This window comes from Haliaeetus leucocephalus, unplaced genomic scaffold (assembly GCF_000737465.1).
Source record: "Haliaeetus leucocephalus isolate CR32 unplaced genomic scaffold, Haliaeetus_leucocephalus-4.0 Scaffold741, whole genome shotgun sequence".
Classification (NCBI taxonomy): domain Eukaryota; kingdom Metazoa; phylum Chordata; class Aves; order Accipitriformes; family Accipitridae; genus Haliaeetus; species Haliaeetus leucocephalus.
This window is the reverse complement of record NW_010973177.1, coordinates 4,594,391-4,618,828: the sequence shown is the minus strand read 5'-3', so window position 1 is coordinate 4,618,828 and position 24,438 is coordinate 4,594,391. Positions and strand designations below refer to the sequence as shown.

General features: G+C 44.7%; 1 protein-coding gene across 4 annotated transcripts in view; it reads right to left on the bottom strand.

Annotated features, from left to right (window-relative positions):
• The window catches only part of SFXN5 (sideroflexin 5), a 101,550-nt gene that overhangs the window by 41,760 nt on the left and 35,352 nt on the right, over positions 1–24,438 (bottom strand). For 3 of the 4 annotated variants that reach the window (XM_010580806.1, XM_010580803.1, XM_010580805.1), the window contains 6 exons: positions 20,319–20,345; positions 18,923–18,977; positions 16,946–16,971; positions 12,674–12,727; positions 9,969–10,025; positions 9,037–9,102 (listed from right to left, as the gene is read on the bottom strand). In XM_010580806.1, the coding sequence (XP_010579108.1) occupies positions 9,037–9,102; positions 9,969–10,025; positions 12,674–12,727; positions 16,946–16,971; positions 18,923–18,977; positions 20,319–20,345 (285 nt within the window). The remainder of the gene's footprint in view (positions 1–9,036; positions 9,103–9,968; positions 10,026–12,673; positions 12,728–16,945; positions 16,972–18,922; positions 18,978–20,318; positions 20,346–24,438) is intronic. The other variant, XM_010580804.1, reaches the window with a different exon arrangement.

Below are 24,438 nucleotides of genomic sequence, written 5' to 3'. Positions count from 1 at the left end.
ATCCGAGTAGAGAAGGAAGTTAGAGAGCAGCAAGAGTAAGGAAAGGAGGAAACTTGAGTCACATCCAAGATGACTGCAGAAGGGATGACCACACTAACCCCACAGTTAGATGTTTCAGTGGAAGAAAACAGTGGAGTCTTGAGAAAGAAGCAAGATTGCAGGAGGGGTATGAGCAAGAAAAGAGGGGATTAATGCTGATAATGAGACAAACTTGATTCGGCAGGTGATGAAGAAAGAAGAGGAGGATGGTGGGGTCCCATGCCCAAGACAAAGGGTTGTTGTTTCAACATCGAGTTTTCTATGCATCTGGATCCCGTACAGAGGCAACACCACACCTGGGTGCTGTGGGGCTGGGCTGGGGCAGAAAGAAAGGGCACAGATGAGAACAAATTTGCTGGAAACAAAGACACACCAGTGAAATGAGAGAAAATGCTGCAGAGAAGAACAAGGAGTTTGAAAGGCAGCAGTCAGCAAGGACTCAGCGGTTGCCATGTACTCCTGTGCCCAGAGGCAGGGTGATGGGCACCGGGTGCCTCCCCAGAGCGTACCATGCCTTTGCCTCCACTACACCAAAGGCTCGAGGCTGTGCCTTTGGGAAATGGCTGCTACAGCTCCAATGACTTACGGGCTCGATGGAGGAATCACCAGGCTGGGTTTCCAGTCTGAGTGATCATACCACTCTCTTCTGGTGTCTTCTGGTATCTGAACTTGTTATCTGTGAATCATTAGAGGAGTTGCAGGAATGCGAGCTTTTGAGCACAGGTATCCAGATTTTAGAGCCGGGTACCACTTCATTTAAAAACTTTAAGCAGCAAACAGAAGTTTATCACCAGCTCCTCCAATCTACTGTAATTTTCCTCCTGCTCCTGGCTCCTCACAATGGTTCACTGCTGACGAGGTGCCCAGCCATGCTCCATCCCCTCCCATCCCTCACCCTACCTTGCACCAACTTCCTCCAGCTTCTAAGTGTTTCTTGACTGCCCTAAGTGGCAGATAGTCCTGAGGGCAGTGGGTGGCCTCCCATGCCGTCTCACAAGCTGATTATGGGCATCACACCAAATTCGCAGGCTGTCAATGCAGCTGCTCCACACGGCTCACAAACAATTATCAGGAAGAAGGAGCTGGGATTAGAAAAATCCACAGGGGCGCCTCCACCTAGAGAGGAGAGTGAAAAATTGCATGTGTGTGTGTGTGAGTTAAGTGTGCAATGGGAACGGGGAAGGAGGAACAACCCACGGCCGGTGGCACCGACAGCACGGGAAAGAGCAGGGCTGCTGCCCTGGAGCGCTGTGTGCAAGGGTGATCTCCCTGCCCCGAGTTGCATGCAGTCGAGACCGAAAACTTGGTCCAACAAGCTCCTGTCCTTCCTGAACATCGAAAAAAAGAAAAAAAATCAAGATCCTGGTTTTTTATTGCTCATGAATTTTAGAAGTGTAATGAGCCAGCACAACTCTAATTCATGTAATTAAAGTTCTTAGATTCTCCTTCTAGCTTTGGTTAGGCACCCCCAAGCACCACCTGGCTTTCTTTGAAAGGACAGAGCTGTAAATATAAGTTTTTACTATTCTCACCCCCAGAGCGTCAGAAGATTTTTAAACCTGCATATCAGAGCAAACGTATCCCTTGTAAATGGTACCAGTGATACAGTTTGTTAAGCTGTGGGAGTCGGGGCTGCAAGGGCAGGTATTGCCAAAGCCGGCTGTGATACAACCATTACAATGCTAATATTATTTTACAGTGATAATCTTAGGCTTGAACAGTTTTCACCTCTCATCTTCCTTAGGAGAAGAAAAATAAGATCTTTCTGCTGAAATCCTATGTGGTCGTGAGAATTTCTTGGGTTGTTAGGGATGTTTTCAAGACAAAGCACATTTTGATTTTGCGAAATGCTAATTTTTTTGGGGGGGGAAATCCAGCTTGTTTAAAAATACCATTTTTGCAATGTCCATTTGTCCAGAAGCAGCCTCTGCTTTAATATGATCTCTCAGACCCACACTGGGCTTTGCTGATTAGACTCCTACAAAACTTTTTTTTTCTGATACAGATAAATATAAAATTTAGGAGTTATAATTTTTGTGTAACCTCTATGCTTGACAAGTTCTGACTGCAGCTGAGATTCCTGCACAAATTATAACCTATGAACCCCGTGGGAATACAACCAAAAATCTCAAAGACAAATTATTATGTTTCAAGAATTCAGAAGCTCTGCAGAAACCCTACAGTAACTACAGGAGTTGTGAAAAAGCTATATTTTCTTGAAATAACATCACCAAGGCTTCTGTACAGAAGAAAGTTGCCCCAGAATGACTTACTAAGACCCCTGCAACAGAGAGCAGTGACTTCCCACTGTGAGAGCAGGAATTTTGAGTCCTGGAGCATCTAGCTTTGAGCTTCTGGTCTGAAGAGTTTCCTACATCAGTCCCAACACCAAGTCATGTAGCTTCTCTCTCCTTTCCCCAACTGTGCAACAGAGCTGAGAGCCAAGCCCAACCTCCCAGGGGCACCCCAAAGATCTGCAGGGGCTCACATATAGCGTGCCAGAGGCTACTGCAGCACATACGCTATTCCACAGTGAGAGCTCTGCCCTTTGCTCCTGTCCACGTGGTCTAGTTGCATTTAGCTTCAGCAGATTGTTGCTGGTTTCTTCTTTGAACTCCTGTTGTGGGCTCATGGAGGCACTAGCCTTCAGTGGGCAGGTAGGCAGGAGCGGCTGGAGGGACTAACCTCCACCTTGGCTCTGCTGGTTGCGACCACAGACCCACCTAAGCCATATTTTTCTTTGCCCAAAGCCAAGAAGCACTCACACACTCCATTTGTGCACAGCCACTCTAGGGACAAGAGGGGTGACAAGCAGCTGAAGGGAGGTAACATCTCCGACTGCTGCAGCTGTTTGGTGGATGAAAACGTATCCAAACCGACAGACCAAGATGAAGAGTGTCAGGGGTCCTAAAACTGATCTGTGCAAAGCTTTGGACTAGCAGGAATGATTTTTCCCTTGCAATTTTCCAAGGAAAAAAAGTATCATGGGATACCTCAGCAAACCAGATTAGGTTATTAAAACTGTCTTGCTTCTCTCCAGTTCTAACCTAGCTTGGTTTTATACATATTCAAGTTTAACTCCATATACTTTCACAGCTTGTGAAGGCACCGGGTGCACACCATACAGTAATACAGTAAGCCAGAGCATCAGTACACCATACTGGCATCAGTTCCCTACCTCCGCTGGCTTGCCTGGAGTCAGGATTTAGGGTCAGGAAGCAAGGAGGCACTTTTAAAATGCAAAGACCTGGATCTGCCTGTGAAGACATGCTTTAAACACCCTCCTGTAAGCCACGACTGGCAGTGACTCCAAGGTGAGTCATTAGTAGCTGATAGCACCAAAGTTATTAATGGCATTAAATCGCCTGATTTATTTAACCCAAGGTTATCCAGTAAGGTAAGCGAAAAGGAAACGTTCCAAGTCCTGAGCAGGTACATTTAAAGTGTATAGATCAATACAAAACATACAGCCTGGCTGGCAGTCATGGTTACATGACACTGCATCTCTCTCTCTCTTATACAAAAGAAGACAAAACACCTACTTTTGTCAGAATTTAGCTCAGGTTGCTAAGGAGAACAACGTATTTATTTGCCTCTGTACTGACAATACCATAAATCCCAAACTTGCAGTTAATAAAAACCTTGTTAGAAGTTACAAACCCTGGTATATTTGGAAGGGGAAGGAGGGAGCTTGGCTACTTTATTAATTGGGGTAAACCCCACTGTCTCTCCACTTAAGAGGTGCCTGACCTCACACAAGGGTTTTGCTTCCCCTTTCATCAGGGGAGAATCGAACCTCTATCACAAGGGAGAAGATCAGTGCCATCGTGCCTAGGCAGTCACAATAGACGTTTTCTAGTTAAGTTACATACACCTATATATGTAAAACACACTCTGTATGCCTGCCAGGCTTGCTGCGGTCTAATTAGAGCCCATCCTGTGAACAGGGGAGGACAATGCCAGCAGTACTGATGTACGTGGCACCTCCAGGGTACATGGAGTGGACAACAGATGGACGACAAGCTTATGACCTGGGCACCAAGCTGAGTGACAATGCATTGCTTACTGGGAGATGTCAGAAACGTGGCCAAAAGATACTGGTAGAAGAGAGAAACCCCTTGGAGAGTCTGCACGGGGTCTTCAGTATCACAAGGAGCAAGATTTGGAGCTGGTCTTGGCAGAACCTGAAGCCGTGATCGTGGAAATTAAAAACCTGATGTATAAAGCTCTGATCCAAAGACTCTGATCCAAGACACCACTGCTGCGAGATGCTTCAAGGAGAACGTAGAGAGAAACCCAATGACTCACTACCATGGGCTCCAGGTGAGGCAACCCCTGGGCTAACACCACCAGTCTCCAGATACAGGTCTCAGCACCAGTGACAACCCAGAAACCAGAGAGTGGCTGCTCACAGCCCTTGTCTGGATCTGGTTTAATTTGCAGGCATTTAATTGCGGCCACAAGAATCACTTTTGACCTCAAACTGCAGTTACAGTCTAAGGCCATAGTACTGAAGAGCTGAGTCAGAAGCAAAAGGGATCAGCAATACAGTAGCAAATTGAGTCTTGATCTGAAATTAAGAAGCCTACTTACAAAATATGCTAAAAAACAGTTATTAACAATAAAGTTGGGTTTGATTATGTAGCTTTTTTAACCTTTTAAAAGCATGACAAAATTAACAGAAAGCAAGAGTGTGCGTGCGTGTGCATGTGTGCATGCTGGAAAGGGTTTCTGTATAATTACAGACCCTCTGATCAGTATAGCTCTTGGCGCTAGAATATTTGGGGAAGAAAAAAAAAAACAAACCCCAAACATTTAAAATCTGCTTGGTCTTTCTCAAGCCTTTTTACCACTCTCTGCCTTTGTTTGCCTTGCTTAGGAAAACCAGCTGGTATTAATTGCACTCCATACACCACCATCATGAACAGCAGCCAGATACCAGAAAATAAGGCCTAATCACAGGAATCCACTCAATTGTTTAAAAAAAACAAAAACAATTACCGCTCAGTGTTCGGAAAAGCAGTAAAACGAGAGCAATCAAAAGAAAATGCAGGAAGGAGGCTGGTGTATGGAGAATGTGATAAAAATAAACTACAATCACAGAAGGAGAAACAGAAATCTAGGTCACTTAACGGTAATCAGACTCCTCTAAACATATTGTCCGCCGCAAGCGAAGCTCGGAGATGTCGCACGCTCGTGCGGAGCGGGTAGCCCAGGTCTCGGCACGTGCCTGGCGGCAGAGACAGTGCAGAAGTGTCACGTAAGAAGTTAGAGATGGAAGAGATCTATTACATCAGCCTTTTCACCTCTTTCCCTGCACTCAGTCTTACCATTAACCCTTCTGATGTCTTTTCTAGCATTACTTCAAGTTATTGCTTCACCTGAGTACTGCACAGGAGAAGAGGGAAAATTCTAGACCTGGCATAGTTTTCCTTGCATGAAGCTATGCTGTGAATCTGGTTGGGCTGGGAGTAGGTGGAAAAAAAAGGAATATTGGGGAAAAAATATTGAAATATTAAAAAAAATATTGATTCCTCCAAAACCTCATTCTGAAGGGCTGCAAATCAGGAGTCCCAGATGTAGCACTGGATCTAAGAGAGAAGTGTTGCCTCTCCCTGACAGCAATTCCTCTCTCTCTAAAATGGGAAAAGAATCAGGTTATTTGCAAAGATTTGCTAAGACTTCTAGTTTAAATGCAAGAAGCGTAAAGCCAAAATCTGCTCCTCCGTACACGTGAGAAAGCAATTTGTTTGTCCCTCTCGTTAGATAAAGACACGGAGGGTGAAGACGATGGGAAGCACAATCACAAGTCAACTGATCTGTCATTTTGTGAGCCTTCTCCCCGTGTCGCTTGCCAACTGCAAACATGGAAGGGGCTCGCTTTAATTAATACCGGGTCTCAGCAGACCACTGGAGGCAGTGGCACTTGTTTTCAGGTCATCTGGTCCTAATAGGCTCACACTGGGAGGTGATTTGTTGCTAACTGACAGCAGAGATCAGTTAATGAGGGCTGAGGCCTTACAATCCAATGTAATGAACCTCAGGGCTCTTTTTATATTATTTGTCATCATCATTTAAAAAAAAAAACGCTTGAGGAGATGCTGGTTATTAATCCAGATATTTACAATATAAAAATCACTCCCTGCTCTGCAGGATTTTCTCTAAGCTGCTCTGCACTGGGAATTGAGCATGCAATAAGTATTGCTACGGATTATCAGGACACAAGCTATTCTGCAGTAACACACACATCAGTAGTGTCCCCAATGGATCATCTACGGGGGACACTACGGGGACATCAGTGCACAGTAACTTCATCTCCTTTTTGCATACCCTATGTGCCATAGCATGCTGCACTTGGAAGAAGATCTCCTTCCAACATCAGGAAGGCGAAAGTATCCACAAAGGCTGCTGCTTTTCCCTGCTCCCCCAACTACATTGATGGATCTGAGGAAAGTTCCTGCCTCCCCATAACAATATTCTGACCCTCAGAGCACCACAGCTACAAAACCACTGCTATTACAGAGCTCACGATGCTCTTCACACATGCTAAGGGCACCGCAGTGGAAGCCCAGTCTGGTGGGGCCATTGTGGCATTTACACAAGAAGGTAGAAACACCCTCTCAGCACCACTGAAGGAAGATTTCCTCCTGCATGAGCCTGAAATGCTGTAAGTACAGAATATTGTGGCATTGTCTTTTTTTTTGTGGTGCTTTTAAAGGTCTCCCATCATGGATAGCCGAGGTGTGCAAGATAACCAAGCACTGGGGCTCCTGCTGGAGATGCACCTGCAAGTTAGGTGGACAGATAAATCCCAGCACCATTTCAGTTTCTGCATTTATTCAAAGCTTATTGCTCTGTAACAGACCATCAGCTCCTTCACCACCAGGGAGCAAATGGTACAACTAACTGAGGCACAAACCACCACAGGATGAAGAGTTGATCTACCATCAGCAGACTGATAAGCCACCCACGTATCGCCAGCGGTGACAGCCACACTGCAGTAACAGCAGGCCACTGCTGGTTTGCTGTAATTTCTTTTATTTACAAGTCTGGGTGTAGTTTTCCACACTGTTTGAGAGAACAAGTGTTTCTCACAGCACCACTGATGGTCACTTCTGCACTCTGAACCTATCTTTCTGCTTCAGCTCCTTTGCAGTCAGCCTAGGAGGAATCAGAGATTTTAAAGACCTGCATCAGCTGTCCCAACATGGACATCTCCACACGCCGCCCAAGTGGTTTCCTTACCAAAGCCTGTCAGCTTCTCGGGGTGACAAAACTCTGCCAACATCACTTCTCCGTGTCTCCTGCCCTCTATCTGCCCCTGTTGCCAAAACGGAGAGGAGCATTAATGCCAACAACGTGGACCCAGTCATCATCCCTCTGCTGCAGCTGCGCTGGGGGTTGGAAGGCAAGTTGTGAACAGCAGCAGCACATCAAGCTGGAGAGCTTCACTTTACTAATTCACAAGGTGGAAAAAATTCCGAACTAAGGACTGAGGAGGACAGTCAAGCTCTCCCATGCTACACTGGGAAACAGTGGACAGCGAAGGGCTGCTAACCAAAGCGTTGCAGTTGGTGGGATGGGGACTCAGGTTGTACTTCAGCTGCAAAAGTGTGGAGCTGGTGTGGACACATCTTTATGGGGTTAAGAAGCGTGGGACCTCACACCAACACAAGGCTGGTCTGTGTGCACAGTCTGGGTTAATTCTGTAGTGAAGGAATAATACAGGTGATACAGAGGAGCAGTACGGCAACCAGTGAGCAAGCCAAGCCAGCAATATGGAAAACTATCAAGCAGAAGTGTATCCAATAAAACGGACAGTTTCCACTCAAAACTGCACACCAACTCTACACCCTTTGCAAAGCTGTCTGGCAGCTGCACGAGAACAGAGATATGCCTCTGCAGACTTTCTGCTGTCCACTGAGGACATGATGTGCCAAACCGCTCACTGCCAGTTCCCAGCCAGGAGCTCCAGCCTCCATAGTTCTCCTAACAGACTCCTCCAGTCTGCTCTAGACAAACATTTTACCTTGTAAAGAAATCTAAACAAGCCCATGCAGCTTTTTGCTGAAGGTGAATTGGGGAATCTGGGTACAAATGGCATGGTGAGCAGATTGAGTGCTGACCTCCTCCCATGGCACAGTCTGTTTGCAGAAAAAATGCCTGGAAAAGGATGCCTGTGGCTTGAGAAAAAGGAAAAAAGTCTTGGCCAGAGGAAAAAAATACAAACTGCTGTGGGTTGTCTAATGTTCCAGCAGAAAAAGTACAACCATACATCTCAGAGGCTTATTTGAAAACCCAACATAAAAAAATAACTTCCATAAGTTGCTCCTGAAAAATGTACCTGCCTCCTTGGGAATTAGCTGACCCTGCTAAAGATGTCAACTTATGCTTCTGGGGAACCTGAGTATTAAAAGCCTGATGACTGCACCAAGAGACCACAACTTTTGCAGTGTTAAAAGCTCCTTTCTTACAGATTACTTCAGCTATGATTTGAACACTGTTTCCAGCTTGAATGCTGTCCACAGGTGAAAGATGTCGAGTGCTGTGGTTCTTTCAGTTCAAGATGCTGGTCCGCCAGGAGAGTATCTCCAAAAGCCTGCCTTTGTTCAGCATGTCAGCCATCACACTATCACTCTGCAGCATCAAAGTCACTGTTTTAACTTGGACTAGGCTAATTCACCACTGGTTAATGCATGTGTGGATAATCTGAGTTCACCCAGCAGCAAAGCCACAGTGCAGAGGCCCAGGCAGTGCACAGTGTAGGATGTGCTGGAAGCCATCAGCAGTAGAAGTCTCCTTCTGTTGAAAAGTTCAGGCATGCATGGACAGAAACACCTCACGGTTAAAATATTTTCTGGTTATGTAGACTGAACTCTGTCAATTAAAAGATAAACATGCTTGGCAATTCAAATAAACATCTCAAAAGCACTGCAGTACTACTGTAAGGGAGCAGTTACTTAGTAGTGAAATATATAGATATAAAGCGTTACCCACTGCTATTGAGACAGCACTTATGACAGCTCCCAAGTAGCCCTGGATGAACTTGGATGTCGGAGAAGGCTTTGGAAAGAAAAACAAAACATATTTTCAATAAACAAACTTCTGGCTATTAAAATGCAACCAAGCTTTTTTGTTTGTTTTGTTTTCGTTTTATTTGTTTTAAACCAGAGACAGGTTTAATTTTGTCATATTGTTCTGTGACACATGGTCTGTCATCTAGCAGCGGCAAAAGCAAGGAAAATTGTAGCCTCATGAGCAAGGTTAAAGGGAATGGAAAATTAATTGGCATCAGAAAATTATAATAATAGCAGCTTAAAGGAAGTATGTGAATGAAATTCAGCAAATGGTACAAAATTAGCATTCTTATACGCTAGTGATGAACCCCAAACTCTCCACATTAAATATCTGTCTTTGAAACATTATCTCAGTGAGCTGGATGGTTTCCAACTCAGCTTCTCATATTGAGCTTCCCACACCCCGACATGGGATGAATGAAGACTAAGTGATGGAAGAGAGCAGGAACAGCCCCACCACCCCCCAGCACCACTGCTGGTAGCGCATATAAAGTCCTCGGGAGATGGCAGCATGATCATGGAGCCGCCTTCTGCTATCCAAAAACCCAGATACCATTCTGCTTTTTGCTCATTTACATATCAAACTAAACCATTTCATACCAGTTAGAACTATATACTGGCTCAGTTTAAAGGCACTGAACATTACTTATGTGCCTCAAGTGATTTTGAGATCCTCATGCCATTTACAGCCGAGATTTAAAATGGAAGTCTACACAGGAGAATGGCCAATCTATAAATTCATCACAGTGCCGACTCTGGAGTTTCTATTAACAGTGAAGAGACAAGACTTATGTTTCCGTGTCAAAACAGACCTAACGTGCTGCATGTGCTGCATATGTTGGGTCTCCTCACCTTTGTCGCGTTGCGGTTTGCATAGTTGACGCAGGCATTGTGGCTCTGATTCAACCACTAAAGAGGAAACAAGAAGAGACAGGCATAAACATAACTTCACAAAAATAAAAAAATCTATAAATGTGGGAGTGCTGTGGGAAAACTCATCTCCCTTCGGACTGGCTCGCAACTTTCCACCTCTTTTCAAAGGCTCCTGCATACCCTATGTGCGAGCTAATTCCCTTCAAAGTGAGGGACAGAAATCCCAAGGCACCCAGTGCCCGGAGGGTAGCTCTGCTTCCCCGTATGCTTGAGGTGCGACCCTTCTCCGGGCCCAATCCACCTCCACACGACACCTTGCTGCTATTGGTCTTTATTTTCACCAGTACCAAATCCATACTTCTGTTAAGACGTAGCAGTAAGTCCAGCAGCCACTTTGTCACTCATTTATTAAGCTCCTTGACTCTCAAACAGAGGGTCATAGGAGGCTTCAGCTGAGGAGCAGGAGATGAGCAGATGTACCATCTTAGGGATAGAGATGCCACTAAACTGGTATTTCTGGAGCAGGATTTATCACCAAAGCAGCGTGGCAGCAGCTGGGGATGAGTAGCACCATGCTCCTGAAGGGTTTTACCCACAGCAGCTGCTGGCAATGTAAAGAAAATTATATTTTCTGTCCCCAAAACACCATGTTCCCAGTTCAGAGTGTGTCAGAACTGGACTCCTCTCCAGCTGTGGCCAGAACTAAGATGGAGGAGGAGGAATGAAGTGAGAGTGAGGAGAGATAGTGAAACGAGGCACTAAAACAGAGGGATCAGCCCAGACATTGCCAAGTTCACAGCCCAAGATCACATTTTTCCTGCTGACCAGCTCTCTAGCCTGGAACTTTGGACCTAGAAAACCTTGCTTTTTTGTTTTCTTTAAATAATAACTTCAAAAAATATTACTAAGTCAGCTTGCCAATATGTACTGGCAATCTGCATCAGTTTTCCAGATGTGGGGTGTTTTTTTAACCCCCACAGCTCATATCTACATTAGCAGGTCCAGAGGACCAGGCTAGAGCTGACCTGAGACATGTACATTTTGGGCATCAGCAACAACTGCTTCACTGTACAAGCCCTATAGGACCCAGTGTTTGTTAATGCAGTAACATGCACTGTCCCTAAATCCTATGCTATTTACCTGGATAAATCTCCTTTTCAGAGAGATATAGACATACTGCTCAGATATTGTCCTTAATCTAGAGTTTAAGCCATCTCTAGGTTGAATACATCCCCACAACCCATTTTTTGACCCCACTGTCTTCCTAGGTGGCTGTCTGACACCCTCCTGCGCTTTTTGGATGATGCCTCTCTAAGCTGCTTCTTCACCTACTTGCATTTTTCAGAAAGGGGTGAGCCATGTGGCCATCACCAGGAACAGTGGAGGGAAGAGTTTCGGAACCACTTGTCAAGCAGCGGTGGCCCAGGCAGGCTTGGATTGCCGGACTTGCCTGCTACGACCTCCCTCTCGAGTGGGCTCATTTTGGTTCTGCATTTGAAGTACTCTTTCTGATTTTAAAAGGATTATTCCATACTTTTAAAGATGAAAGCTTCTCCCAGCTATGCTGTGATGGTGGGAACAGAAGCTTCTCATGTTAGCCACTTACAAGGCACCCAGCCCAAGCCAGCTATCCAGGCTGGCTCGCTCCTCACTCGTGCAAGAGTAACTTCTCCAAAAGCCAACTCTTTCCATTATAGACATCTAAAAACAGGTGAGGCAAGTTGCCTTCAAAAACATGAACGAGTCTCCATGACTCCAGCCACTATCCCACTCCCAGCATGTAAAGCCACACAGCCACAACTTATAGCTAAACAAACCAAACCACAAGTTATTGGCACGTCCCAATATATTCTCAGTTCTGCAGTCTTTCTAACATACTAGGCAGATCCCATTCTGCTTTGATATTTCTTAACTGCATAATTCTCTATCATCACTTACACTGTAGACAATGAAAAGACATTTGCAACTAAAAATAAGTCTGAAAATAACTTGTTCTTTCATTTCAGTTAGTGCTGAAATTATACTTAAGTGGGGTGTTTACTATGGATATAACTCATTCACGTGCACGCTTCCTCCCCTTACTTTTAATTCCCAGAATTTTAATGGGAAATAACACCAACACCCCCTTACACACAGATTTTTTTTCCCCAAAGCCCCTGTAGCACACTGAACGCAGAGGTCCTTGGCTTTGCAATGCACAGCTATTCCCAAAACTCCTGAGCATGGGGCATCCCACTGCCCCTAGCCCTGTGCACACGCTGCACTTCCAATGGGAATTCACCAAGGAAGATCCCAACTACTTGACAGGGTGTCTTCAAAACAGCAGATGTATGAATTTAAGGGCTTACATTTTCATGGAAGTACACACTGTGCAATCATTTACACCTGTACGAATTGGGTCCAAAAAGCTGATTTTGAGATCCTGGACTGTTTTGCATCTCCCTTGCAATGGCACAAATAGCCAGGCACTGGAAAATGGACCCAATAGTTTGCTTACAGCCCATTCGAGACCTACCAAACCTTTCCCTGATTATATCCAGCCACATCATCTCCCCATTAACCAAAGCACTGCCAGCGCAGAAAAGCCATGTGCATCAGTTTGTCCTCTAGACACAAGTCAACTGCTGCTTTCCTTTCCATCACGTTCTCCACCCATTCAGTGCACAGTGGCCGACGAGTGTTACCTGCCAAAACACAGTGGATGCCAGCGTCTGGTTGGGTAAGAGAAGACCAACAACCTGCAAGAGAAGAGATTTTTCTCATTAGCAAATGCATTGTTGGTTTGCTCTCAGTGCTCTTCTAGGCACGCAAACATCAAGCTTATTTCTAATGACTTGAATAAATTCATTTATGGCTTTATTTCATTATAGTTATTGAACTTCCCTTCAGTCTATTGTCTCTCAGTTTTCCAGTGGTGAAACGGGGTAACATAGCTGCCTGTGAAAGCTTTGCATATTTAATTATTGCTTGCAACACACCTTGAAAAGAGTCTGGCAGCAGATACTGTCCAAAGATTAGTTCATTAAAATATAATAAATTCTTTAATCCAGGTATTCCTGGAGAATAGCACAAACATTGCATGAATGCAAGAGTTCAAAGTTGTTACTGTTGGCAGTGAAAGGGGTTTTTCTTATTTTCCTTTGGCACATTCACTGTTTCAAGCAGAAGAAAGAAATCCGATTTGAACATCTGAAGACAGGAATGCCACCTGGAAGCACATGTGCTCCTGTTTGGGAGCCTGAATTTTGTTTTAAGAGAAGAGAATTGTTGATGTGTCATACTCTGAACTGTGAAAACTCCTGCTTGGGTTATGAGCTCAAGCGGACGATCGCCATCTCCCAGAGGCTTATGGTTGCCTGTCCCACCACATCTGGCCAGGTGCTGCCCGCTGCTGCGTGAAGGCGAGATGCCACAGGCTTTGCAAGGTCACCCATCGCAGCACCTAAGACCACACACGTGTATGTTGCCTATACAGTCCTGAGAACATCCTTGGGACACGTCTCAATATACCTCATAGGCACACACTCTGCAATTCCTTAAAGACCCCATGTCTTACACACAAGACAGCTCTGCCAGACTCCTTCCTACCTTGTTTTATGGCAATCTTTCCTCTTAAAGCATAAGAGGTTGAAGAAGAGGAAAGGGATGCAAAGCAATGGGACTCCCAATGATAAGCCCAACAAATGGACAGGAAGATGAGTTCTTGGGTAAGAAAAAGGTAAGATGAGGTACTTCCTAACATCACTGTCATCTTCTCCCCTTCCACACCTTAAATGTCTGGTAGTTTCTGAAGAAGATGGTCTTCTTGTTGCAAAATCACACTCACATCTTTGTTAAGAGTATAAAGACTGAACAACTCACTTTAATTCCAAATACATTTATTTTCAGGATACTCATGTGAACTGAAATGTCTCCCAGGCATCCAGGCAAGAAGGCTGTGAGTTCATTCCAACACTCAGACCGTCTTCTGCACCATTTTCTTTAAGCCTATCCCTATGAAAGCTGAGAAGAAAGAAAACTTCCCTGTTTTAGAGTGTGGACAGCCTGCCGCAAGGCTAAAGCCATCTCTGCACATCTGCAGCAGCATCAGTTGAAGAGGAGGCAACTTCTACGCTTAAGGACATAAGAGAGAAATAACAACAAACAAAAGGGTAATAGGGTTGGGAGGCCTGATTTCGTTTGCATCTTCTTTCCTTTCTCCTCCTCCTCCTCCAGCTTTTCCTCCTACAGCCTTTCGTGAAGTTACAGCTACTTTGTACGCTGGCCGAGCGCCAATCTGTGCAAGTTACACTAATTTACCGCTTCCATTCAATATGCGGATCTTGTCATTAATTACTCCATTGCTGGTCTTAGCCAAACAAATTCAACAGGCGATGAACCTCCTCACCCCAGGACTGACTTACGCGCCTGAAGCCAGCGGGCTAATGAGGCTCCGGAGGAGAGGGAAGACTGCAGGCAGCTACTTACATTGTCAGCTGAAGCTGAGCGCCGAGAAAAATAAAAGAGGAAAATAAATAAATAAAAAAGAGCACCCAAAATCTGTATGACTGAAAGAGGCACGTTTAAATGCAAACTCTCCATATGTGCAAGAGTCTGTCAAGAAATGTACAGTTTCACTTTTAATTACTGTGAGGGGAAAAAATAACTAAGAAGGAAAACAAAATAAAAAAAGCTTCTAAACACTAGAAAAGTACCAGCTACAAAATTTAATTGCCTATCAGGTGTGAACGGCCCTTTGTGGCCCGAAAGCCAGGGCTAACGCCACCGCTTGGACATCTGTCAGCTCTGAGCAGCCTCGCGGCGCGTTTGCATTACGAGCTGTCCTCTTGCAAGCCCCAAGTCCTGCCTCGTCTGTCAGCGAGAGTCATCCGCAACCCCATTATTAACACCCAGGTCTTCTCTATGCACTTCAAAACATCAGCAAGATCCCCCCATTTTTAAATGGCTGGGGAAAATAAGGTGCTTAAAGCTGTGGGTGGCAGCTGGGAACAGCAGCGCGGCTTCTGCTCCATCTTCACTGCCCGAGTGTTAGGCTGAATTTCCTAAATGCAGATAAATCTTCCTCCTTGGAGGCTTTCATCCTGGGGATGAAATACAAACCCAGGGTAAAAGGCTACAGCCTAGCAGCCACCTTGCACGTGTCACCCCTTACAGCAAAGGGAGATACTGCGAGTGCTGGATTTGCTCCCTCCTGGGCTGAAATCTAGGTGGGCAAACACAAACTCTCCCTACACTTACATATACCCCATCCTGTCCCTACTCTGCCACTACAACCGATTCTGCGGTCGAACCGTAAACCTGAGCACAGAAAGGATGGAGGCTAAAAAGAAAAGCAAACGATTGCAACTCAGGGAAAGAATAAACAGCCTCAGGATTTGGTTGTGTCAGGGGAGTAGCTGCTTCGGCCAGAAAAGAAACGATTATTTTCGGCAAGACCTTAATCTCTCACAATGAGCTAAACCATACTGAATTATTTTGCATTAGCTATAGGGGAAAAAAACCCCAAGATGTATATAGGCAGCATCGCGTATTGACTGATAGGCAGTAAACCTGTTAATGCATAATCTGATCACGTCTTTGCCGGTATCTATGCAGGGTGTTTAATTGACCCCCGAACACCGGGACAATTAGCGCGGGTGCAACGGCACGCCAGCACGGTTTTGTGGGTGAGGACAGCCACGCTCGCTCAGCCAGAGCCCACCGCAGGCACATTAAGTCTCTCTTGAGGAAATCCCATCCCCCTATGTGAAATGCAAGACTCAAACTGTTTTTATGCTAGAGCAGGCTGCCAATTTTGTCACTAAATTTCACAGATCGATTGGCATAAATGTTACATTTTAATTTTAACATTTGAAACGTTTGGGTTTTTTTTTTTTTTAAATGACAAGAGGTTCCAGTTTATCCTTTACAGCTAGTGAAATTGGGCTCATCTGACAGCTCTCGGCTCCTCTGACAGCTCTGGATTTGGGCCGATTTCATTGTCAAATTGATCGTTAACTCATTTTTGTTTAACCTTTTCTTTTAAAATGCCCCATACAAAGTTACCACCAAACCCTTACGCACGACAACAAATAGTAACAGCCGCGATGATTTCTGCTTTTAGGTGCTAGCAACCCTGCTATCGCCATTTGGGAAAGAATCATTACCTTTAAGTACTATGCCATGGTCCACTGGGTTTAGGAAGATTAAATTTAGCAGAATTTGTTCCTTCAATCATTTTAATACGCGTGATCTAATAAGCTGAGCCGAGAGCTGGCAGGTGGAGGACCAACTACCTTCTGGCGCCAACTTTGGGCGATTTTGGGCAAAACTGCATGCCTCAGTTTCCCTATTCATAAAATGTGGTTAATTAACCATTCCTGTTCCTGAAGACAAGCTGAAGTTTCAGCATTAGGAAGACAGGCAGAATTATCTCCCTTCTGGCTTTCGCTATCGAGAGCACCCAAATGCTTACAAATTTCACAATAACAAGTACAAACTAAAAATGCCCTTAGCAATAACCCCACAGAAAGCACCCGCCGTTTTAATTAATCAAGATGAGAGCACAAGACACCGGCCTCGCTGTGCTGTAGCTCGTCACGTTCAGGAAGCAACTTGTAAAACATGCAAATGAAAAAAAAACCTGTCCAAAGATGAAATCTGAGAGTTGCAGAAGTTGCATTTTGCAGGCAATGAGCTCATCTTGGTCCTCCTTTCCCAGAAGGGAAAGATAAAGCTGAAGACGTTGCAGGGGGCTGGGTGAACAACGTTAAATAGATAAATAACCTTGAGCGCATCGTCCATAGGGCAGGCTTTACAAGATGACGCCCTTGCTAATGTATGACGGGAAAGGAAGGAACCCTGTGTGAACGTGTAGCGAGGAGGTAAAGTAGAATTTGGAGAATTGTCTGCAAGTGCTAAAAAATGCATTCCTTGGTACTCACAAACAAAGTGGGGAGAGATGTTAAAATACTTACGATGGGCGTTCCAAAGGGAATGTAACCTATTAAAAAAAAAAAAGAGATGCATGCATTTTAATATGCAGTTTGGGGACAGAAAAAAAGTCACATCTAAGACATCTAACAGTATAGGGTAGAAGCCACACCAGGCGTGACAGGCTGCACTCACTGCCACCAGCTCTATGCCACCATGGGGATGTCTGTGGACCTGCACCTGCTGCACCAAGCATCAACTAGAGCAGCCTCCTGATTTTTGCCCAATCTCCTTCCCATCCTCTATTTGCTTTTGTTGGGTTGCGGTCTAAGAGTTTCCCTGAAACTTATAACGTCTAGACCCTAGCTTACTCCAGTAACCCCAGTCTGTGCCAGCACGTGGCATTAGCACTTTAGAGGGCATCCTGTTGTTGAGCTGGGCTAGGCAGCCAGCAAAACCTCAAATCAGCAGAAGCAAAGGGATGACGGCTCAGATGAGGAGCTGCTCGGTCCGGACCAGGAGGAGATGATGCTGCCACGCTGGTGCTAACTGAGCTGACCTAGTGGCTTGCTGCCATGGAAAGGGGGAGATCCTGCTCCCCCCTTCCCAGGCTCAGTCACGCAATCTGTTCCCTCCCTCGTGCCAGCTCTGTTGCTCATCAGACCCTCCCACAACCTACCCTCGCGAACCTAGGAGAAAACTCCCCAGCTTTCTGTGCCCCTTCCTCTCTTGTTGAGCCTGGTCCCACCGGGATAGCATGCTGAAGATGCTCATGAAGCCACCTAACAAGCTGCAGAGCCCATGGCAGTTAAGGAGCAGGACCATGCCACCATCGGTGGGACCTCCCCCTTCCACCATCCGCTTTATTAACCTCTCTGCTATTGATTTTATACCAGGAGAGCTCATTTGTTTCTAGGTGAGTAGAAAAAGGAACAGGGTATAAGCTGAAGAAAGTATATTTGCATCATGGAGGAGAGAGGGACTATTTTAATCATAGGTGTAAGTTAAAGCTCTCTATATTAGAGATAAGCCTTTACCCCAAATCTTATTGAGCACCACAAAAATCAAATGCTTCACATTTTTCCCCTGCTAAGCCTGCCAATTTTTGTGCTAATTATAATCTATCTCTATGACTTCCACTAGAAGGTCTCAGAGCATTTTACCAATATTACTGAATTAAGCTTCATGGATCCAATTTACAGTCAGAAAGGGCAAAGACCTTAGAGGAAGAAAAATTTAAAAAAAAATACAGAACAAGGCAGCAAAGCAGTAGGTCCTGGCTTTTCTTCCCTCCACTTCACCCTCAACATCATCCTTCTTCAAAGAGCTGGAGAACAAAACCCACCAACCCTGTTATTTTTCCCCTGTGCCCAGTATTCAGGTGAAGACATTCCCCCCCAAAATATGGAAAAGGTCCTATTTAATTAAATAGGTCCTTTGGGAAAGAACCAAGGCTGCACTTGCATCCTCAAGAGAGCTACTATTCAACACACAGCAGAGGTAGCTGTGGACCTGTGCATGGCAGAGAGACACCCCAAAGCGGGAAGGAGGAGGTGACAATTTAATAATTAAGCAGACCAGTTAAGCCATGGACAAGCTGATCCTTCCTGGGCTCCCAGTGCCATGGCTATTAGGTACCACCACACATGGAAAAAGAGGACTCATCCCATTCTCTCCTGGAGAGTAACACCCTAAGCTGCTCGTTAGGCATCAAGCTTTGTTGTTTACTACACAGTTAAAATGCCTATTATAGTGATGGATACCCCAAAAATGCCAGAAAGGCTATTAGCTTGAGCCTGTGTTAAAATATCTGAAGGAGGGGAAAATATTAAGCACTAGATCTTGCATAGGCATTTAGAATCTTAATTCTCCTTGACTGCAAAGGGATTTAGGCATTTGAATTACTTTCTGATCTTGGTCTAAATGTTTACGAGATGCAATTCAAAAACAGGAGAAAGCAAAAAATATTTTGTACAAATTCCCAGTAAAATTAAGGATTGTCTGATAGGGACATACTATACCTGACATTCGGAAAGGCATGAAGATGGTCTCATTTGTGTCGGGATGGATGATGGCCTGTAAAACAGTCAGCAGACAGACACAGTGAAGGCACAGCAACAGTTGGCAAGGCACAGTGAAGCCAGCACTCAGCCTCTACAAATAGCACCTTCAACCAGAGAGAACAGGGGGACTTCATGCATCTCGGCACCCTCCTTGCTTTTGCAGCTCCGACCAAAGGCAGTTACTGTTCAGCAGCCTCCACAAAACCTCGTCCTACCGCTGCTTTCTCCTCTCCTTAAATAATTTAGCGTAAGTTAATAATTTAGAAGTAAATAATTTCACCTGAAATATTGAAAGTGGCTCTTTCTTGGTACTATAATGTCCTCAAAGGCCACCCAGTGCTGTACCTTAACCCCAGGGAGGGAAATGCAGATTTAGGAGGGGAAAAAGGGAAACCTATTTTCTGTCCCTGCCTGTGTTCAGCATCTCCACCGAGGTGCAGCTTAATGTCCTAGCTGAAACTCTGCCCTATGAAAGAAAGGAAAAGCCCTCGCTGTGGCAGAGGGATGGGGAGGGCAGGGCTGCCTGCTCGGGAGGGAACGAGGGTGTAAACCACTTTATGCTGTTTGTGAAGCAAACAGGTCACAGGAGACCCCCGTAAGGACTTGTGTGGCTCAGCCACGATGGATGGATTCAGGCTGAGGAACATCTTCCCTGTCTGCAGGTATGCCTGCATGAGCCCACACAGCACCTCGTAGGAAGCTTGAAATTCTGCTTCAGGATCTGGCTGAGTTGGGATAAAAACGTGCAGGTATGGTCCGCTCCAGTTGTCACCATAAGGGCAACCCAAATAAAATCGCCTCACACGGCAGGGGATTTGGATTTGCCAGATAATTCAACCTTTATGTATATCTGCAGCTTCTCAGCCAACGCTGGTGGCTGTGGACAGCCCAGCCTTCACGGAAATCCTAAATCTCTTTTACTGATAAACAGACAAAGAAGCTCACTTGGCCCATTTTTACCAAATTTTACAGTGAGCCCAGGAGGTTGCACTAGCATTAACTGGCTGGGGATGAAAAATCAATCCCCTAGCGATCTGGGACTGCAGAGGAGGAAGGTACGACACAGTTACAAACCTTACCAAAGAACTGTCAAACTATTTTCAAAAGACTGGAGACAAGAAATCTCTTGACTAGACAGGAAGGAGAAAATGAAGACATCAAAATATATAAATACAAAAAAAAAAAAATCAGACTCTTTGGTGGCAACAGTGTTCTCTGCATTTACATTTCTGTGGCAAGACAAAACAGCAACTGGCAAAGTCAATAATGGAGAAGAGGACAGCATTGCTTAACAAAAAGGAAAAAAAGCAGCAATAGTTGAAAGCAGTAATGAAATATAAAAAAAGCGTATTACCTGCTTTATCTTTTGAGCTCCCCACAGCTAGAAAAATAAAAGAGAACATTGCATTTAAAAAACCGAGCAGTATAGTTTTATACCAAACCCCAAATATTCATCTTTTAGCTGCTGTAGTAAACAAATGCGAGGGACTGCTTTAAAACAGACTCATTTTCTGCATCCTTCCAGGATGTATTTAAAGATCCTTTACACACACCGAGCTCCTTCAAATCTGTGTGGCCAGTAAGACCAGCAAGGCAGAGAAGATATTCTTTCTTATATTGAATGGTAAGAAAGAATAACAACAGCCAGACTTCACGCTCTGCTATAAGCTTTACAAATCAAGAATTATCTCGGTAACTCTGCCACACGTAGATCTCAAGGTAAATTTAGCACAGCCTCTCCTTGGACGAGCTTCCTGCGGAAATCGAGGCTTGCTGGGGAACAAAGGTGGAGCAAGCCCTGCAGGGAAATGGAAGAAGTATCTCTTCAAATAAAACCTGGATTCAGAATAAGCCAGCCACTGGCTTTCATTTTTAACAAGAAGGGAAATGCACCGAAAAACGCTCGTGAAGAGGAAAAAAAATCTCATTTAAAACTCTCACAAATGCCTACTGTTATTTACTGACTGTAATTCAGCAGCATCAAAACACCTCAAATCAGGCTCAGACAGTGGAGATCTACGAGCACCGAGCCAAAAACATCCTACGTGAGGTGCAGGTAGAGCTAATGAGTAGCTGCACATCAAAAGATGCTCTGGCATGTACATAAACCCATAGTTTGCCCCCTGCTTAATAAAGCCAGAGGGCTTTCCTCCATGAATTATGCCTAAATGCAAATTATAATCTCAAAAAAAAAAAAAATCCGAATTTTGATATCTGTAATTCTAGAGATGGATGAAAAAACAGGACTCTAAAATATCACAACAGATCATTGCTTTTACTATTAAAAACTGTTCTGTTCAGCTCAGGTCTGACTTGAACTTCCAGGCACCGGCTTGTGTTACATCTCTGTCTGACAGCCTCCGGTGCTGTCTATTTTTGTTCTTCACGCAGGTACCTGGAGCTGTTAAAGCCACCCTTTAACCTTCGCTTAAAGAAAAAAAAAAAATAGAAAATTCATCTGAGCCAGGAGACTGGCTGTTTCATTGGCAAGGCATGTTTGCCAATCTTTTAACCACCCTCGTGGCTCTTTTACATCTTTCCAATTTGTCAACATCCTCTTGAATCGAGGACGCCAGAAACCAGACAAATTATTCCAACAACAGTTGTACCAGTGCCAAACCAAGGGTAGGCTAACCTGATGAGTTCTGCTCTTGCTGTTGATAAATCCAAAGACGGCGATAGCTCTTTTTGCTTGGAGAGCTCACAACTACCCACCAAAATACCTACCCAAGTGCCATGCACATATTCTGCAATACAGGCATTCACACTGAAGATTTTATCATTATTATGGTATAAATTAAGCCCTGTTCTGCCATTCTTCTTCATCCAAGGTTTAGTGCCTTCCCCAAATATAAATCCATTAAAATACTGTTGGAATACAGTAATTACTTTATCATAAATAGCATAAATTGACCCACTGATACCAGCAACCCCAGTATTTCACTCAAATTCAGCTCTCACTCCAGAAATGAAGCTCCGTGATGAACTCCACTGCATGTGATGAGTTACTGGAATATCTAAATGTCACAGGCTGATGCACATATCCACAGGGCTCTTTCCCGAGGAGAACTTCCCTTTTTAAGGAAGATCATTATTCCCAATTTTACAGTTGAAAAACAGAGGCTGAAGGACACGAAGAGACAATCTTTGTGGTTGGCAGAGGCAAGGTGTGTCTACCCTCACCAATCCTAAAATGCAAAGGGTGGGAGGCTGCATGCCCAGAGAGCTACCAGGTCTCTTCTGCACCTGCCTGCCCACCAGCTCGAGAACTTCCATGGGGTGAAAGTGGAAGTCCTCGAGCTGCAGGCGACTACCCAAAGCGTTCCAATAAACCTGTGGCTGCCCAAGGCTCGCGTATCTTAGATGTGAAACAAAACCATGGGATTTTCCTCTCCAACTGCAAGCACCAAGACTAGCAAAAAGGAAGAGGGATGGTTTCTGAGCCAGCGCTATGGCTTTTTTGGTCAAATTATCTAATTTCATTAATTGATCCCAATATTTATGCATTTTCCTGCTGCAGTGCAAATATTGTTAGAACATGCTATTTCATTACTTCTCAGAAAGAGACTTTACAAGATGCACCTGATGAGTCACCTAAAGATTCTGCCAGCTCATTTTCACTTTTTTATCCTCTAATTCATTTTCTGTCTGCAGCATTTTTCAATAGCTCCAGTACTCTGACAAGTCTTGCCAGCTGGGGGGCTCGTTTCTGAGAGCAAGTCTCTATTTTTGCTGGGGATTTCATTCACGCTCTCTCCGGCCATCTTCGAGAAGCAGCCAGATTTTGATCTCATTTACACTAGCGTGGATCCAAAGCATCTTCACTGGAACACGTGGAACGACTCCAGATTCGTGCTCAATTTTTGTTAGATTTAGGTCCATGATCTCTAAATATAGTCAGCCTGTACTGGGTGGATCTCCTGTAATAGATGATCTTACTTTACATCAGCTTTGCTGTATATTACTGGCTCAAAGCTACATTGGGGTTTTGCCACCATTCAAATTTGGGTGCAAGAACCAAACCTGCTCATACATGGGTTTACACCAAAGAAGCCTGGAGGACAAGGGGACGAGAGCGTTGGACCACTGTTAACTTATTTCACTATCTGCCCAGCAACCTAAGCAGGCAGCAATGGACAAGTTTCTCCAGCCTGTGGCCACTGCAAACTTCCACCAGGACAGAACAGGCTCTGTTTCATGGAGATATCCTTCATGGTCATGGAGGAATCGGCTCCAGGACCATTCACAAGTGCTCCCAGCACCAGTGTTTCAGGACACTGGACTCATGGATGAGATTTCCATCCATCCTTCCCAGGATTCTCTTTTTTCTACAATTTTTCAAGGAAGATATACTCACCACTTTGCTCACCACCTATAGCAGATAGCTTTAAAACCCTGAACTCAGGAACTGAACTCAGTTATACAGAAACATTATGTGCTGACGATGTTTAAGGAAGGGTATCAAAGACTGCCATGATCTAAAGAGAACCAAAGCTGCGGTAAGGAGCTAGAGACTGGAATAACTCTTGGGGAATAGATATGATCTTTGGTTGACAGGACATTCATTAGCATTCCTCATTTAGCAGCAGAATCGCAGCTTAGAGACAGTTTTTAGAAAAAGTATGTATTTAAAGAATATATCCAGCCCAAATCTATTAGCTAACACCTGCCACTATAAAAAACAGTACAAAGAGTACCAGTTATTCTTAAGAGATTAACCTCTCTCCTATTAAATACAGTAAGACTTCATGGTCCTGGACTCAAAGATGCAATTTCTTCTCCCCCCCAGTTTCACTTAGATTAGAAAACCATGTTTACAAATTGTTCACCCTTGTTTACAGCAGGCTCCAATGCTGCTAAAACAAGCAGCCAGCTCCACCCTACGCAAGTGCAGTTGGCTGTATCCAGACCACCTACTACATCACTGAAGTTGGCCTTGGGTGTCTAAGGTCAGGAGAGCACTGACAGATTCACACCACCTACTCCTTTGCATTGCCAGCAACCACCTCCCTACAGTCAGTGGAGGCACAGAGGCAATCTGATATCAGGAATCTGTAATAGATGCTCTAACGCTTCTTCCCTCAATGGTATGCGCCAACAGGATTCAAGTCCCTCGCACAATACAGTAGTAGACATCAAAACGATCTTAAATCCACGGGTGCATGCTCTGGATATGCCACGTCAGGAATAACTCTACGGAGAAAAGCCCTTACTGATTAACCACATGTTGAACATGCATAATGACAAGGCACAGTTATTTTCAGAGAGCTAATGAGGAGTCACATGGTAGACGAGCCCTACGTGTAAGAGAAAACACAGCAGTTTAAGCTCTGCAAAGACTAAGTGGTCTACCTGTGTTAGACTTTACGCCATCATCACTCACAACAGTTTGCAAAATTCCCTGTGGTGGGTTGACCCTGGCTGGAGGCCAGGTGCCCACCAAAGCCGCTCTATCACTCCCCTCCTCAGCTGGA